A 15088-nucleotide genomic window follows, 5' to 3' on the forward strand; every position below is an offset into this window, starting at 1 on the left:
AAAAGACTACCCAGGTAGTTGCTAGGGTAAAGAAGTGCTAATGAACCCGAAGAGATGGCTCTGGGGTTTAGAGCACTTGCCGCATAAACATGAGGACCAGAATTCGGATCCTGAGCATCCATTTAACAAACCAGGCATCCTGCAAACAATCTGTAACTCCAGCTTGGAGGAATCTGACACCCTCTTCTGGACCCTGAATGCACACATATACATCCATAAGCACTCACACATGCACACACACGTACACGCAATTCTTTTTTTTTTTTTTAAAGACCTTAGAGATAAGGGCAGTGACGATTAGAACCACAACAGTAAGGCCTTGTCATCAGGAAAAAACTCAGTCCTCACCCCAAATACAACCTGACAGTGGGAATTTACAGGAGCAGGGCAGATGGTGACGGATGAGGGGGACTCTAGCCAGGCCACCTAACAGGTCCCTGCTGGAAGTGAGCCAGGTAAGCATATGGCCCCTCAGACTAGGGGAGAAGGATCTAGTCCTTTAACTGTGGCACTCAGTATTCAGGGTGGGGATTCCCAGTAAACTGCCTAGGCCAGGTTCTTTCTAAGGCTTGATTTTTACAAGGCTAGGCACAGTCGGAGATCACAGTTTGGCCAAGCAGAGAGAGGATCTTCATGCAGCTCACTGACAAATCCCTAAACCTCGGCCAGCAGCTCAGACGTCATTGAGTAAAACAAGTGATCCCAGGCAGAATCTGCCAACAGGCCTGACCAAGCAGGACAACGTGCCTGCCTCTAGTCCCAGTGCTTGGGAGGCACAATCAGAAGGATCCAGAGTTCAAAGGCATCCTCATCTATATAGCAAGTTCAAAGCCAATGTATGCTTTCCCAAAAGGAAAGGAGGGGCAGAGCTGAACATGTATCCCCTGGCTAAGATCAGGGCTCAGGCCCTACCCTGGAACTTCAAGGCCTTCCTGTCTACCTCAAATCCTGTAAGGCCCTGGATCCCTGGTGGCCCTGCCCTGTGTTGGACAACCACTTTAACATCAACCATCACCTTAACTACCATGAGTAATATTTTCTGATCAAGGTCCAGGCAGGTCCCCCTGTAATGGGCTCCAACACTTAGTCCCCCCGGGCTGCAAGCTTCCTAATTTACCCACCCTGCAGCTGGAATGTGTGCTCCTGGAAGACCATGACTTCCTCTTCCCTCGGCCTGAGGGTGACCCAGCAACCCCTGCCTGCCTGGGGGAGGACAGAACAGGACAACACTGGTTGGGGGCAACACCCTCCGGGTTACAAGGGTCACATTCCTCAGGCCTTACATCAATTTGTCCCTGGCCCGCACAAGAGGAATGAATGGACTTCCCACCCATACAGGGAGGGCAGGAAGGGCAAGCAAGAAATCTACCCAGTACCCCAGTGCCCTGGCTAGAGTCACCACAAAACTCCCTCCATGCCCACCCTGGCTAGCAGCCATGGCCAGCGCCACGTACATGACCCCAGTGAAACTACGCGGAACTTGTCTCCTGAGTTATGTTGGTGATGGCTACAAACTCTACCTGGGAAACTTTCTGGACTTCTTACCTCAAAGTGATGGCTCCATGCTCAGCCTCCACAAGGCTGGCACCTGGACTGCTATCCTGCTTCCATGAGGAAGGGACAATGGAATGGCCCCTGAAAGCTCCAGGGAACTGAGGGGCCTATCCTGGCCTCAGAGCCCAGCTGCAACATGTGCTCTCACCAATATCTCTCATAGGCCCAGGTTCTATGGCCGTCAGGAGGGGTGGGAGAGCTGGAAACTTGGCCAGGTGGGGTCCCAGGCCCCACTTCCCAGGATGGAAGTAGTTTCCTGTGTTTCTCCTCTTAGGCTTCTTCTTTTCCCAGAGGAAGAAGTGAACTGCCCCTATTCTGGGGGTGTCTCTGAACATGCCTCCCTCTCCACCCTGGTCCTCCATGAACTCTCATGGGCAGCAGCCAGTTGGCTAAGACTGTAGAAACGGATGGTGATGAGACAGAGGCAGTTCCCAATTGATCCTGTGCCAGCAAGGCATGGCTGCCATACAGTGTGGAATAAGGGTGGGTCCTCTAGCCAGACCACAGGCCTGCTCAGGGACCAGAAAGTGGGGAGGGAGGAGGGTAGTAATAAGCATTGGTCAGGAGAGTCCAGTGGGGCCTAGAGCCTGTGCTTATCCCAGACAGAGGGAGAAACCGAGGTATGAGCTGATTGATTAATAAATTAGTAAGTGCTAGGTTAGTAGTTGGGTAGCTTCAGCCTCTGGAAATTAAAGAGTTGAGCATTTTAGGTCTCACGCAACAGTGAGAGGCCATAACCCATCTCGGGGCTCAGAACTCAGGCAAGTGTGTAACTGTTTCTTCCATATAGGACATGACAATGCCATCCTGACCCAGAGCAACTGTGATCACTCACCCACTTGGGCGGGATCCTCATAAGATCACCCCATTAGCATTCTTTGGTGGGAGGAGCAGGGGGCTCTTGGGGCTCACAGGGCTATCAAGATCTCCTTACTAGGTCTGGCCCCTTTCCAAGGTTATACAGGGAGTAGAAGGATCCTGGGGAGTTGGAGAGGGGGGAATTCTTCAAAGGGTAGCTACTTGCCAGTCACCCAGGGGGCTCCCTACAGCATTTTTGTGAATCATTCATACTGCATGTGGGATTCCCCAGGGGTTTAGATATCCTCGAATTGCCCAAGGAACTTCCTGGCAATGTAGCTGCCTGTGGAATTACCCATGTTCCTGAAGTAACAATAATAAACCCATTTTTTTTCCCACCAACCTGGATCTGCACAGAGCCTTTAGTTTGTTGCCACCATCTTTATCTGGGGTGGACAGGAAACGTCAGACATGGGACTGTGGTGACGTTCACGCTGTCAAGAAGCTGGTCTTGTAGGTTGGACTTGTGGATGGCACAGAGGTTGGGTCCTAGTCAGAGTAGTCCAGTATTGCCCTGCTAACTGAAGGCAAAGTCTGACATTACTGGGAAGCCCTGAGCTCAGTACAAAACGGCGGACTCCCTCTACTAGCAGGGCTTCTCCTGTGGCCTTGTCTGGGGAATCTCAAAACCCCTATACCTTCAGCCTGCAGTATATCACGTACATATGCAGTATATCACATACATATGCAGTATATCATGTACATATGCAGCCTTGGTGAGATTCAGCTTCCCTTCTCCTGGTAAGACCCATTCAGCAAGCAGCTGAGATTCCTGAAATGTCTCCCCATGCTAATGAGCTACATCAGTTACCTTAGCCTTTAGCCAATGACCTTTGTCCACCCCGGGGTATTCCTATCCACTCACCCAAGACCACAGACCTTGATTCATCTGGATTAAAGTTGATCTGTCTCCCCAGAGCTGATCCCAGAATGATGTCATTTCCATTCGGACTCATGGGCTGTGCAAAATCCTATTGGTCAACTCTGCTCCCTTCATCCTTGTGGACTGGTGGCTAATGTCCCCGGGGAGAAGGGAGACCCAAATTCAGGGACACTCTGACTGAGAAGGTGGGACATCAGAATCTAAGTCATTATTGCCAAATGTCCTTGCATGGACACAGAACATTCATCTGGGACATGGGAAGAATTGTTTGTTGACATCCTAAACTCCATGAACTGATGTGTGTTTGTATTTGGAGACAGGGCCTCAAAAGAAGTTAAGAAGGAACTGGGCGTCATAGCACATACTGGGAGACTGTAGCTCAGGCTATCCTCAGTCTTCTGACCCTCCTGCCTCAAACTGAAACCCTGTCTCAAAAAGTTTCTTCCAGGCTGGAGAGATGGCTCAGTGGTTGACGGCACTGACTGCTCTTCCAGAGGTCCTGAGTTCAAGTCCCAGCAACCACATGGTGGCTCACAACCATCTATAGAGTGATCAGATGTGGTCACAATGGGAAAGATGGTGTCTAAAAGCCAAGAAGAAGGGCATCAGAGTGCACAGCACTTCGGCCCTCAGCATGTAGCCCCATGCCTGTGGCAGACCCCAACTCTATAAACAAGGTGCCCATTATGGAGGCCAAGGAAGCTGACCTACCTGCAAAATAGAGTCCCGTGTGCTTCCAGGCAGCTGCTATTAGCCAGGCACGTCCAGAGAAACAGAATTCCCAGAAGCTGCAGTTCGGAGCTGCAGACTGTATTCTCTGTCTAACTGATTAAACAGCGATTTCCCCAACACAGGCTATTCTGCCTCCAGACTCCCCACAGTGGGAACTCTGTGTCTCCCAGTGCTATGGGAACCTTTGAGCGTGACAAAGCCCATTTCCTGACTCAGGTGGGCTTAACCCAGAGTTCTGAAGCCCCAGAAATTCAAAGGCCACCTAAGTTGAGCTAGTGGCTCCCAAGTTCATTGTCTCAAAACTGGCCACAACCCCAAGTGGTGTGGTACACTCTTTTAATCCCAGCACTGGGGAGGCAGGTAGATCTCTGAGGTTGAGGCCAGCCTGATCTACAGAGTGAGTTCTAAGATAAACCAAGATTACACAGAGAAACCCTGTCTCAAAAAAAAAAAAAAATTAAATCTCACACACACACACACAAAATGATCTCAAGGACAACAGAAGAACAAGCAAAGTTTTATTGAGGTAGAGAAGCATCTCCCCACAAGGAAGGGAGCTTGAAATTGAGTTGCCTGATGACCTGGACTTGACTGGGCCATTTTTTTTTTTTTTTTTTTTTTTGGTTCTTTTTTTTTCCGGAGCTGGGGACCGAACCAAGGGCCTTGCGCTTCCTAGGTAAGCGCTCTACCACTGAGCTAAATCCCCAGCCCCTGACTGGGCCATTTTTATGCCCAGTCCTTGAGGCCAGTTGGCTCAGGCCTATATGTAAACTAGGGGCTGAACTGAGAGGCTTCTGTGTTGATGAATTGAACAGATGCCAGGGACTTCGTTTGGGTGGGAAATAGGGTAGAAAAGTGCAGGCACAGGAAAAGCCCACCAGGAGGCTTCAGGCGAAGGAAGAACAAAGAAAGGAGGAGAGCCAGGTGGTCAGCCATCATCTTCCAGAGGCAGAGCCTTCGAAAACGCAGAGTTAATGAGCCACCCTTGCAGGCAATAAACTGTTAGAGCACACGGTGTGCACAAGGCCCAGCCCAGCATTCATGTGAAGAAGGAGGGCTCTGAGCTAACATTTCGGCTTTCAACCAGCGTCAGGGCTTTTTCCCCCTCCTCTGGATCCACGTCAGCATTCACTGTCCAGTCATTGCTGGAAAACCTGCTACTTTGCAGATGTCTCCTTGTAAGACAAGCTCAAGGCCTCTGCATAGAGTCCACTGAGAAATGGACTCTCCCTGTCTGTAAAAACTTTTCTTCTCAGGGGCCTCTTGCCCTCCTCTGTCTAAGAGAGAAACTACCTCACTCTGATCTCTCTCTCTAGGCAAGACCACGAGGCCTGGATATCTGGCCAGTTGTTATGCTGGAATAGCCATTGTTCACATACTTCATTTCAAATGCAGAGAAGAACTCAAAGGCTCTGGGATTACAAAACAATGACTCTTTAGAGACAAACAGCCAGCGCCAGACCCTTACGCCATAGATACCTGCCCAGTTCTCAGGACTCCGTACGGTTACTCCTGTCAGCTAAGGAGAACTGATTACAAATGATGTCCTGGGTGTGTCTGGGAATGTTTCTCTGAGATAAATGACATTTGAATCAGTAGGCCAAGGAAAGCCTCGTGGACCTTGGTCCAATCAGGAGAGGAATGGCCTAGCTAGAACAAACAGAGAGAGAAGGTAAGAAAGAAGTGCACTGAGCATACTTGACTCTATGCCCTGCCCCCAGCACAGAGTCCCTGCCCCAGTCTATGATGACACTCCACAGCACAGCCCCAAACTCAAATGGCTTATAACAAGATGCTTCCTCTGCAGAGATGCTACCCGCCTGACCCGCTGGGGGAGACATCGCTATGTGTGCCTATGTATGGCTCTTTCCCCAGGCTCCATTCCCAGCATGTCCTTCTGTGGTTTCCTAAGGATGAAGCTAGGGGTGGAGGCTTACGTGGAGGTGAGAGGTTCAGCTGAAGCTCAGCCTAGAGTCACAACTTCCTGAAAGGGCTCTCCTGAATGTCAGGCACACCTGGGGCTAAGATTCAGCTGAGGACGAGGTTCACAAGAGGGTGGGGCTCACCTGAAGGCAGGATTCAGTGGGGGTGGGGCCCAGCTGGAGTAAGGGATCCCTTGAGACTGGGGACCAGGTATATGGGCTCCAGAAGGAGAGGGATTCAGCCTGCTATGTTTGACTACAGCCTTGCTGAGGTTAGACTTAGACTGAGCTGAGCTTAGCTCAGGGACTCCAGGAAGGGCTGGCTGTGTGGCTGAGGGAGAGCAGTGCTGTCCCGGCCCTCACAGGAGGCAGCTGGTCACCTGGAGTCTGCACTGAGATGGCTCCTTGTATTTTCCTCTCCTCTGCCCTCCCCCATCTCTTCAAAGTCACCGGTGCTACACACCTCCAGCCCAAGACGAACGCCTCTGTCCCCTGAGCTGGAGGATGACCTTGTGTGCCTGACTGTTCTTTGTTTCTGACATCTGTGCGCTCCACCAAGCCCCACCACCCGACCCTGGCATGCTGCCTGGCACCAAGTGGCACCATCATAGGTCTGATGACCTCCAGGGTTTGGTCTCCAGCTTTATTCCCCAGCCTGTCCCTAAGGAGGGGATCTCCTCTCCCAGCCTCTCTGCAATTAAGCTGTCTCTCCCAATGAACTGAGGTGGACATGTTTCCGAATGCTCAGACACAGACCCACAACACATGGTTACACACACACACACACACACACACACACGCACGCACGCACGCACACACTGGTGCACACTGACCAGTGTGCATTGTGGGCTTAGACACATAAGCACACGTACACACTTGAGTGTAAACAAAAGGTTAGTTTTATTTTACTTCCTTTGTTCTGGAAGTTGGCTTTAAAACAGGGGAAGGTCACAGGGGATGGGGACAGGCTCCCCAGAGCTCTAATTTTTCAGCATGGCCAAAGCCACAGCCCTGGACCACAGCCTGAGGCAACTAGGCAGCAAGGGGCAACAGAACTTCTAAGGAGTCATGCCAAGCGATCTCAGCTCAATGAAAGGACTTTTCTCTAAAGGCCTCCTTCAGGTCTCACTCAGTCTGCTGCCTCAAGTAGGGAGCCAAGGGCTGGGAGTAACTAACGCTGTCTGCCTGCACCGGACTTTTCTCTGGCTCTCTCTGTGAGGATTCATGCCAGACACCTCCAATCCTATGGGGAAACTGCATAAGAGCCCAGAAGGAAGGGCTGGCAGGCCCAGCAGAGAGGTCATTCCTGTGTAGTATAGCCTGGAGGGGCAATTCCTGGGACACAGTTCTGCCCACTCCCCACCTCAGAGGCCACATATAAGGCCCTGGCATTCCCCTTCCTATCCTGCAGAGAGGTACCCGAGCCAGCACCTCCTAAGGGGCTTCAGCTCCTCCTTTAAAGATCCCTAACAGGGTTTGCCAGAGATCACTGTTTGAGGGCAGAAAGATTTCAACTGAATCCTCATGCCAGGCCCTCCCTGATCTCTCCGCAGTGCCCTCAGATCCACACGGTGGCCTTGCCGTCTCTGCTGCCTGTACTGCCCTTCTCAGAGCCAACCCTGGGCTTAGTGGCGAGCTGTTCCTGAGCTCCCGACCTGCCCTGCTCTCCAACGGTACCCCCCGACGTGGCGCTACCGGTTCCGGAAGCTGGGCCGCCCGCCCTGGGTGGTCCCCGAGAGGTTGCATTGAGCCCTGAACACGGCGGACTGTCGCGATCCGCGGAAACCGCCGCCACCGCCGCCCCATCACGCAGCGCCTGCAGTGCCAGGTTCGCCAGGTTCTGATCGTGCGCTCGCGCGCGCTCAGCTGCACGCACTACCAGGCTGTAGTCCGGAGGGCAAGCCAGGCCCGCGGCCGCAGCCGGGAAAGCGCAGGGCGGTGGGCGCGGCGCGGGACCAGGACCAGCCGCTGAGGCTCCCCGACGGCCGCGCACAGCGTCCTGCGCACTGCCGAGACCCAGGTGTGCCATTTCACAAAGGTTGAGCAACAGGCATAGGCAGCTAACCACATACATAACCAGCAAGAAGACAGTCTTCTCGGTTGGCCGCGACACGAAGCAGTCCACTACGTGTGGGCAAGGCTGGCGGCTGCAGGCAAAGAAGGGCGGCACCTCGAAGCCATACAGTAGGTACTGGCCCACCAGAAAGGCCACCTCGAAGGCCGCCCTAACCACCAGCTGAGCTACGTACACGCGCATCAGGCCCTCCCTCTGGATGCGCCGCCGCCCGTCATGCTGCCCGGCCGGGCCAGGAGTGACCACCGTCTTTCCATCACCTCCGCCCCCCTTGGCAGCCACATCTTCCGTTCGCTCCTCCTCCGTGTCTTCCCCGGGGCCCTCGGGCGCCCCTGGTTCCTCGTCCTCATCCTCCTCCAGCGCCAGTATGGGCTCCGCCTCGCCCAGATCGGTGGTGTCCGGCCAGCCAGGTGGTGGCGGTGGCAGCTGCGCCCTGGGCAAGCGCCGGGGGCCAGGGCGACGTCGGAGGGCCCGCCTGCGCTCCTGCTCCGAGGCGCGCGCCAGGCGATGGACAGCATAGCCCAGGTACATGACAGAAGGTGTAGAGATGACCACTATCTGGAAGACCCAGAAGCGCACATGAGACAGGGGCGCAAAGGCGTCGTAGCAGACGTTGTCACAACCCGGTTGGCGCGTGTTGCAGGTGAACTTGGATTGCTCATCTGAATAGATGGACTCACCACCGACAGCCGTTAGCACAATGCGGAAGACCACCAGTACAGTGAGCCAAACTTTGCCCACGAAGGTGGAATGATTGTGGATCTCCTCCAGCAGCCGCGTCAGGAAGCTCCAGCTCATGTTGGTCATGGGAGCGGGCAGGTGGGACCTACAAGCATGCAGGCAGGTGGTCAGCAGGGGGCAACTGGGAACTGCTGAGCCCAGGGTTGAGGTGCCTGCGGGCTTGTCCAACAGCTGTCTACTTGCACACCCCAGATGATCTTGAGCTCCCTACCTTACAGAAGTCTCCTTCATCTGCCTTCACACCCTATGAGCTAAAGATGAAGAAGACAGAGCATCTTCCATTGGTCCTGCCCTTCCTGTCTTCTCTCTCCCAAAGATCTCCCAGAAAGCTTCAAGCTATAGGAAGTAAACCTTTGTCTCAGGCCCCTAAAGCCTGTGTGTTATTGGCAGAGGGGGAAAACAGAACAGCACCAGGCCTGCTCCATCCCAATTGGATGCCAGTCTCCTAGGGCTTACCCCAAGCCTGTCGGCTACTCTGGCCTTTGCAACTCCTGCTGCATCCCAGACTTTGTGGTCAGATCCCATAGTCCTGAGGCTCCATCATTTCCCAACCACGAACCTTTGGCCCCCATCCCTCCCCAATGCTTTAGCTTCCAATCCTCCAGTAGCACCAGCCTTTCTCCTTCCCCACTCTACACAGCAGCTCTAGGAGTCCCTTCCATAGATGACCCTCATCCTCCCCAAGCCCTTTCCTAATCCTGCTGCATTTAGTCTGTCTGCCGCCCATCCATCTGCTCATAGGGCTCTTCACCTAACCCCAGGTCCTAGTGCCCTGGACAGTCCCAGGATCTGTGCAGGCAGGACCTGGTGAGGCTGCAAACTGATACACAGCAATGCTTGGGCACCTGTGAGCCTCAGAGATGGTGACATCCAGGCCAACTCAACTCAGTCTGGAAGACATGTGTCAGAGAAAGGCTCTGTGGTTTCCTCATGCACACCCTCCCTCCTCACAGCTACCATGGAGTTAGTACCTGCTCCTGGGAAAGTTTGGGACAGGAGTCCCCCAAGCACTCCACGATGACACTTCTGGCTTCCTCCCCCTGGCAGGGCCTTTGAGGTAGGAATAACAGGTATGGACCAGCATCAGGACTGGTGGTTCCAGAGCTCTTTATGTAGCTAGGGCCTCTCCCCTCAGGGCAGGAAGAGGAGGCAGCCAGCAGAACAACAGGGGTTCCTGAGGAAATGGCCCCACATCCTCACATCTGTGCATCCCCTCTTGGGACCACATGTGTGCAGTCAGACACACACCCTCATGTGAATATATGCATGCACATACAAGTGTGTGTCTGTGCTACATATGTAAACATTCACAAGCATATACACACATACACAGTTACCCTCATATGCACACAGATACACATCCACAGACACACACTGTACACTCATATGCATGTACATGCACTCAGACACAAATGTATGCTCAAGGATGTATACGTTTATGAAGACACATGCGCACACATGTTGACACCCACATATTCATATACATTTAGTCATAAACTCAACCACACATGCAAAGACTCAAGACTTACATAGCCGAATGCTCGCAAATGCTCATTCATAAAGAAGAGTGAGCTCAGGCACACATGTGATCGCTTATACATGCACACAGAAGAACACACGCACACTCCCACAGTCAAAGTAAACACATCTACACAAGTACATTCACAGACAGATACATCCTCAGGTTCCACCCCTCCCACCTCTGTGCCTCAGGCATGGACATACAGTGGGGCCACCTGGTGCCCTCTCAAGAGTGGATTCAACTCTCTTACCTTGGCTTCAGTCAGCCCCCAACTGAAAGTTCAATCATAGGAGCCTAAAGCTTACCCGGGCTCACCCAGGAGGGTCTGGAACCAGGAGTTCCTGGATAGACCTGTCCAACAGTGTGTAGTATTTAACAACTGGATGTCTGGAAAGTCTTGCTTGACACCTCGCCATTTCTCTGGTATACCTACTCCTGTCATAGTAGCTGACCAGCACTGGAGTCAAGATGTGTACAGGTAACAATGGAGACACTGTAGCTTAGCCCTGGGCTGACTCTGTCCCTGGATGGAAGGACCTGTCACTCAAAGTGTGCATGCAGTCATAGCTATTCACTCTCAAGAAAGGCACTAAGATGTCCTATGGTTGTAGAGCTGACCCGGAAAAACCAGGACCCTGGGCTCAGGCCATGCCTAGGCAGACTTCCAGTTCAGCCTCTAGCCTGTAAGTCTTTCTGGCCTAGCCTTCGCACTGGCATACCAGCAGGCACCTCAAACTACAGGGGGTCAGACCCATATGCCAATCTCTCCTTCAAAGGGACCTGTCCACTCTCAGACTACTTTACCTGTGTTGCTGTCTCCAGAACATCTTAGTCCATCAGCAAACCCTGAACCCACCCACATTTGCCACCTGCACCACTTGGGACCAGGTGGTCACTGGCCTTTTAGGTCCTACCTGTTCACTCTTCCCCATAAACCTGGCTCATGCCCACTGAGGTACCTTAGAATGTACACAGAGATTACACCCGTTGCCCTTCAATGACTTTTTTTAAAGACAAATGTTTCATGTAGCACAGGTGGACTTCAGACTCCTTGTGTATCAGTTTGTAAGAGTTATGATATCATTAAACTCTCCACCATCCTCCCTCTGCCTGCCAAGTGCTGGGAGTTTTAAGCATGTCCACGCTCAGCTCCTTCAGTGACTTCTGATTAGAACACATATCCGGGTCTCACCCAGTAAGTGTACCAAGTGCCCTGCCCATCCTCAGTTGGCCCCTGCTAGCCCCTACCTGCTGCCTTTCCCTGACTGCATGAGCACAAGCAAAATCACCTGGTCATACAAGTTTTACACACACACACACACACACACACACACAACAGGGGTTGGGGTGAAGGATAGACAGAGAAGTTTGTACCTATGCATACTCAACTCTGGTCTGCCTATCAGATGCTTCCTGATCACTATAAGGGTTAATTTTCTGACACCATCCTGTGTGCTGGGGACTCTAGAATGCATTTGTGTTTAGCATAGTTGAGGCAGGCTCTCACAGAGGTCACTTACACCATGGAAACCTGTGGTGTGTGTATGTTCTCTGGCTGTGTCCTCTGAAAGGCCTTGGCTGTAGAAACACATGAGAAATGAGAGCACTTCTGACATGGGCATGTTCACGATGCCTCTAATTCTAGTGCTCGGGAGATCAGAGTTTCAAGGTCATCCTCTGCTACGTGGTGAGTCTGATATCAGCTGGGGCTACATTGAGACCTCTTCTCAAACCCCACTCACAAAACAAAGACCCAATCTAGGTCCTGGACTCTGGTTATCAACTTCTCTTTCAATATAAGGAACTGGAAATCCTGGGGGAAGTGGCTGATCAGATGGCTAAGTATGGAAACGAGAGTGTGCAGCAAGCTCAAAGAGGAAGAACATGCTTACACACTTACAATGTGGATTGGTCACAGTGACACTGCAACCAACAGACTAAAGAAAGTAGAATTGCAGACTGCAGCGTTGGTTACAGCTACCCCATATGATAACAACCGCACCCATGGATAACCAGGCTGAGGACTGGAAATCCATCCCATCTCTGTGCAGAGGAACACCCAACCACTCTTAGAAATGGTACACATAGAAAAAGGGGGCACATACCCACTCCAGCGGCTACTTGTGGGTGGCAACAACTTATCAGAGGACAGCATGAAATGGGGACTTGCAACTCTGCAGTGATGCCGGAGCCCTGTGACTCAGCATCACAGTTGAGTCCTGTTGATGCCATCATAAGGGTAGGCTCATCACCCCCATAGTATTCTTTTGAAAACCATAACCCCAACAAAGCCCAGGCCTACTTCCAAGAGGGCACCCTGAAAAATACCTGGGTAATAGTTAAGTAGTCATGGGCAGCTAAAACAAGGAGATTGTCTTCCAGGAGGTGCTGTGGTGTGGTGTGAGCAGCAGCCAAGGGAATGTATGTAGGAAACGCCCAGACTGTGGCTTTCAGCTAACAGAGTTTACTATGATGATGTGTTTCGTGCCAATATGGCATGGGATATGAGGTCCTCTGGGAACTTTTCTGTAGTTATCTACTCTGTTGTAAATTTAAACATGTTGAAGATATAGGACTCTACCACAGAGGTGTGGCACCATTCTTAGCATTCACAGCTAATTGAAGGGGTTTTTCATTCAAGGAACTCCTGCAGTTTCTTTATCTTGGTCAAGAATTAGGCTTGGTGGTGGTGGCGGGGTGCTTCAGCTTGGCCCGGGGTACCCCCGCCCACACATTACACATAGCTCACTCAGCCTCTGCCTCCCTTAGAAAGCTTGGGAAGGGGCATCCTCTACTGTAATCAATCCTCTCACACATCCAGCCCTAGGCCTGAGCTGACAAGAGCCCCGAAGTAGTTAGCATAATACACTGTGTGTATGACCCAGTGTGTCAGCAAACACATGGCCAGAGACTTAGTTTGTTATGTGTGTATTGGGGGAGGGGAGACCTGAGGGTCCTCATTTGTCCCCAGAGCTAGCAGACACTCGTGAGGGGTACAGTAATAGTTATCTGTGGCTACAAGCATTAGGACTTGGCATGCCAGGTCTCAAGCCCTGGGTACCCAGCAGAAACTACCCACCTCCCTCTTTGACCTGTGTACCTGTGGGGCCTTCCTCACCAGCACCCAGGTCACATTCCTGGGAGTTTGAGAAGGCAGAACTACATGAAATCAGACTGTGGGGACCAGAGAAACAGATGGGCTAGCTTGTGCCTGGCACAGGAGTCACAATCCTAAGTCTAGACAACCCCTACAGGTTGAGCAGCCTTCAGCTACACTGCATTCCAGAGCTGCTAGCCTACATAGGCACCCCACACTCTCCATGCCTTCCTTTGCCATTGCCCAGAGAGCACACATGTGCCTAGTTCCTTGTAGGAAGCCCACACTCACCCTAATCCTTGTCTCGCCAGTCCTGCCAAGCTGTCAGCCCCTCCACAGCTGAGCCAGGTTCCCCTGCCCATTTCTATAAATCCTATCCTGGCTGGATCCATGGAGGCTGTCCCATACAAATCCAAGCCCAGTCAGCAGCCCCCCCCCCCTTTTTTTTTTGGTTCTTTTTTTCGGAGCTGGGGACCGAACCCAGGGCCTTGCGCTTCCTAGGTAAGCACTCTACCACTGAGCTAAATCCCCAGCCCCAGCAGGCCCCTTCTTAAACTCTGTATCTCCCCTTTTGGCTACCCATTCTCACATCTCCCTCTCTGCAGTCCCTAGACATAGCAAGGCAGGTGGGAAGGAAGCACTTAGAACGAAACTTCTGTGGCATCCTGAAGACTTCTGCACCAGTTACAGGGCCACACAAACACATCAGCAGTTGTGTAGGCCCAGCTGCTGAGAGGGTCTGCTTGGTAGCAGGCAAGAGGATAATGAAGTTTGTTCGGTTTGAGTAGACTGGGCCCGGTGCCCGTACTGATCCCTGGGACACACTATAACTGGCTGGGGTGGACTGGCGCATCTTATGACAGCCTGAAGGGTCTCAGCTGCTGGGGGAGGTACTCGAAGCACCCTGGGCTTACCGGTTTGTTCCCATCTCCCTCCACCATGGATCTAGTTACCCCAAAAGAGCCACAAACTCAGCTGGACCCAAGCTAAAGGACACCCTGATGGTCCCTTAATACAGCAAGACAATATCTGGCCAGAGCCCCAGTGACTCTTCCAGGGTGGCATCTGGCACCACCTGTGACACACCCCACAGAGCCTGAGAGGGGATTCAGAAGCCTGGGAAACTCCACCTTAGCAGTCAGGAGCACACACCAGTCAAGACCCTGTCAATCTGCAGCCCCAGCAGTACCCTCCCTACCTTCTCCAGGCTGGAAATGCAAACCTTCTGATGAGCCCTTCCACCTGTCGGCTGGATACTGGTTCTCTCTAAAGGCATACTGCGGGGCTAGAGCCACCTCTCGCCACCAAGCACAATGGGGGATGGAGGAGGGGCCCTCAAGGGCTCCATTGTTCCCCCCAGGATCTGAATCCATGATTGTCCCTGGGGGTGGAGCAGCAGGGATCTAGACAGGCCTGCTGGTCTCCCGGGCCTCCACTCGAGGTCCAGGCAGTCCTGGCTCACCCTTCCAGAGAAACATCTGCAGCTTTGGAGGCAGCCCAGTACTCCCCAGTCTCTCTGGCTACTTCTGACTGAATACCTGCCTGCCCTCTCCACACTCACACCCAGTACCCCCCATCCCCCAAGCCCTGCCCAGGGAGCAGCCTCACCTGGAGATGCACAAGGCAGAGCTGTGGCTGACCACCGGGTGGGGTAGCTGGCAACAACCACTGCCCTCCCTGCTGGGATTGCTCTCTTGGGCGGAGC

The 15088-nt window shown here is 52.6% G+C and overlaps 1 protein-coding gene across 4 annotated transcripts; it reads right to left on the bottom strand.

Annotated features, from left to right (window-relative positions):
• Positions 1–6830: 6830 nt before the first annotated feature.
• On the bottom strand, positions 6831–15053 carry Gjc2 (gap junction protein, gamma 2). Of its 4 annotated transcripts, none has more exons than XM_087573616.1 (3): positions 14992–15053; positions 9736–9938; positions 6831–8849 (listed from the first exon to the last, which is right to left on the bottom strand). In XM_087573616.1, the coding sequence occupies exons 2-3, from the start codon at positions 9846–9848 to the stop codon at positions 7508–7510; spliced, it is 1455 nt and encodes a 484-aa protein (XP_087429742.1). In that variant the 5' UTR covers positions 9849–9938; positions 14992–15053; the 3' UTR covers positions 6831–7507.
• Between the last annotated feature and the right edge of the window lie 35 nt (positions 15054–15088).

Source organism: Rattus norvegicus, chromosome 10, assembly GCF_021556685.1.
Source record: "Rattus norvegicus strain SHRSP/BbbUtx chromosome 10, alternate assembly SHRSP_T2T, whole genome shotgun sequence".
Classification (NCBI taxonomy): Eukaryota; Metazoa; Chordata; class Mammalia; order Rodentia; family Muridae; genus Rattus; species Rattus norvegicus.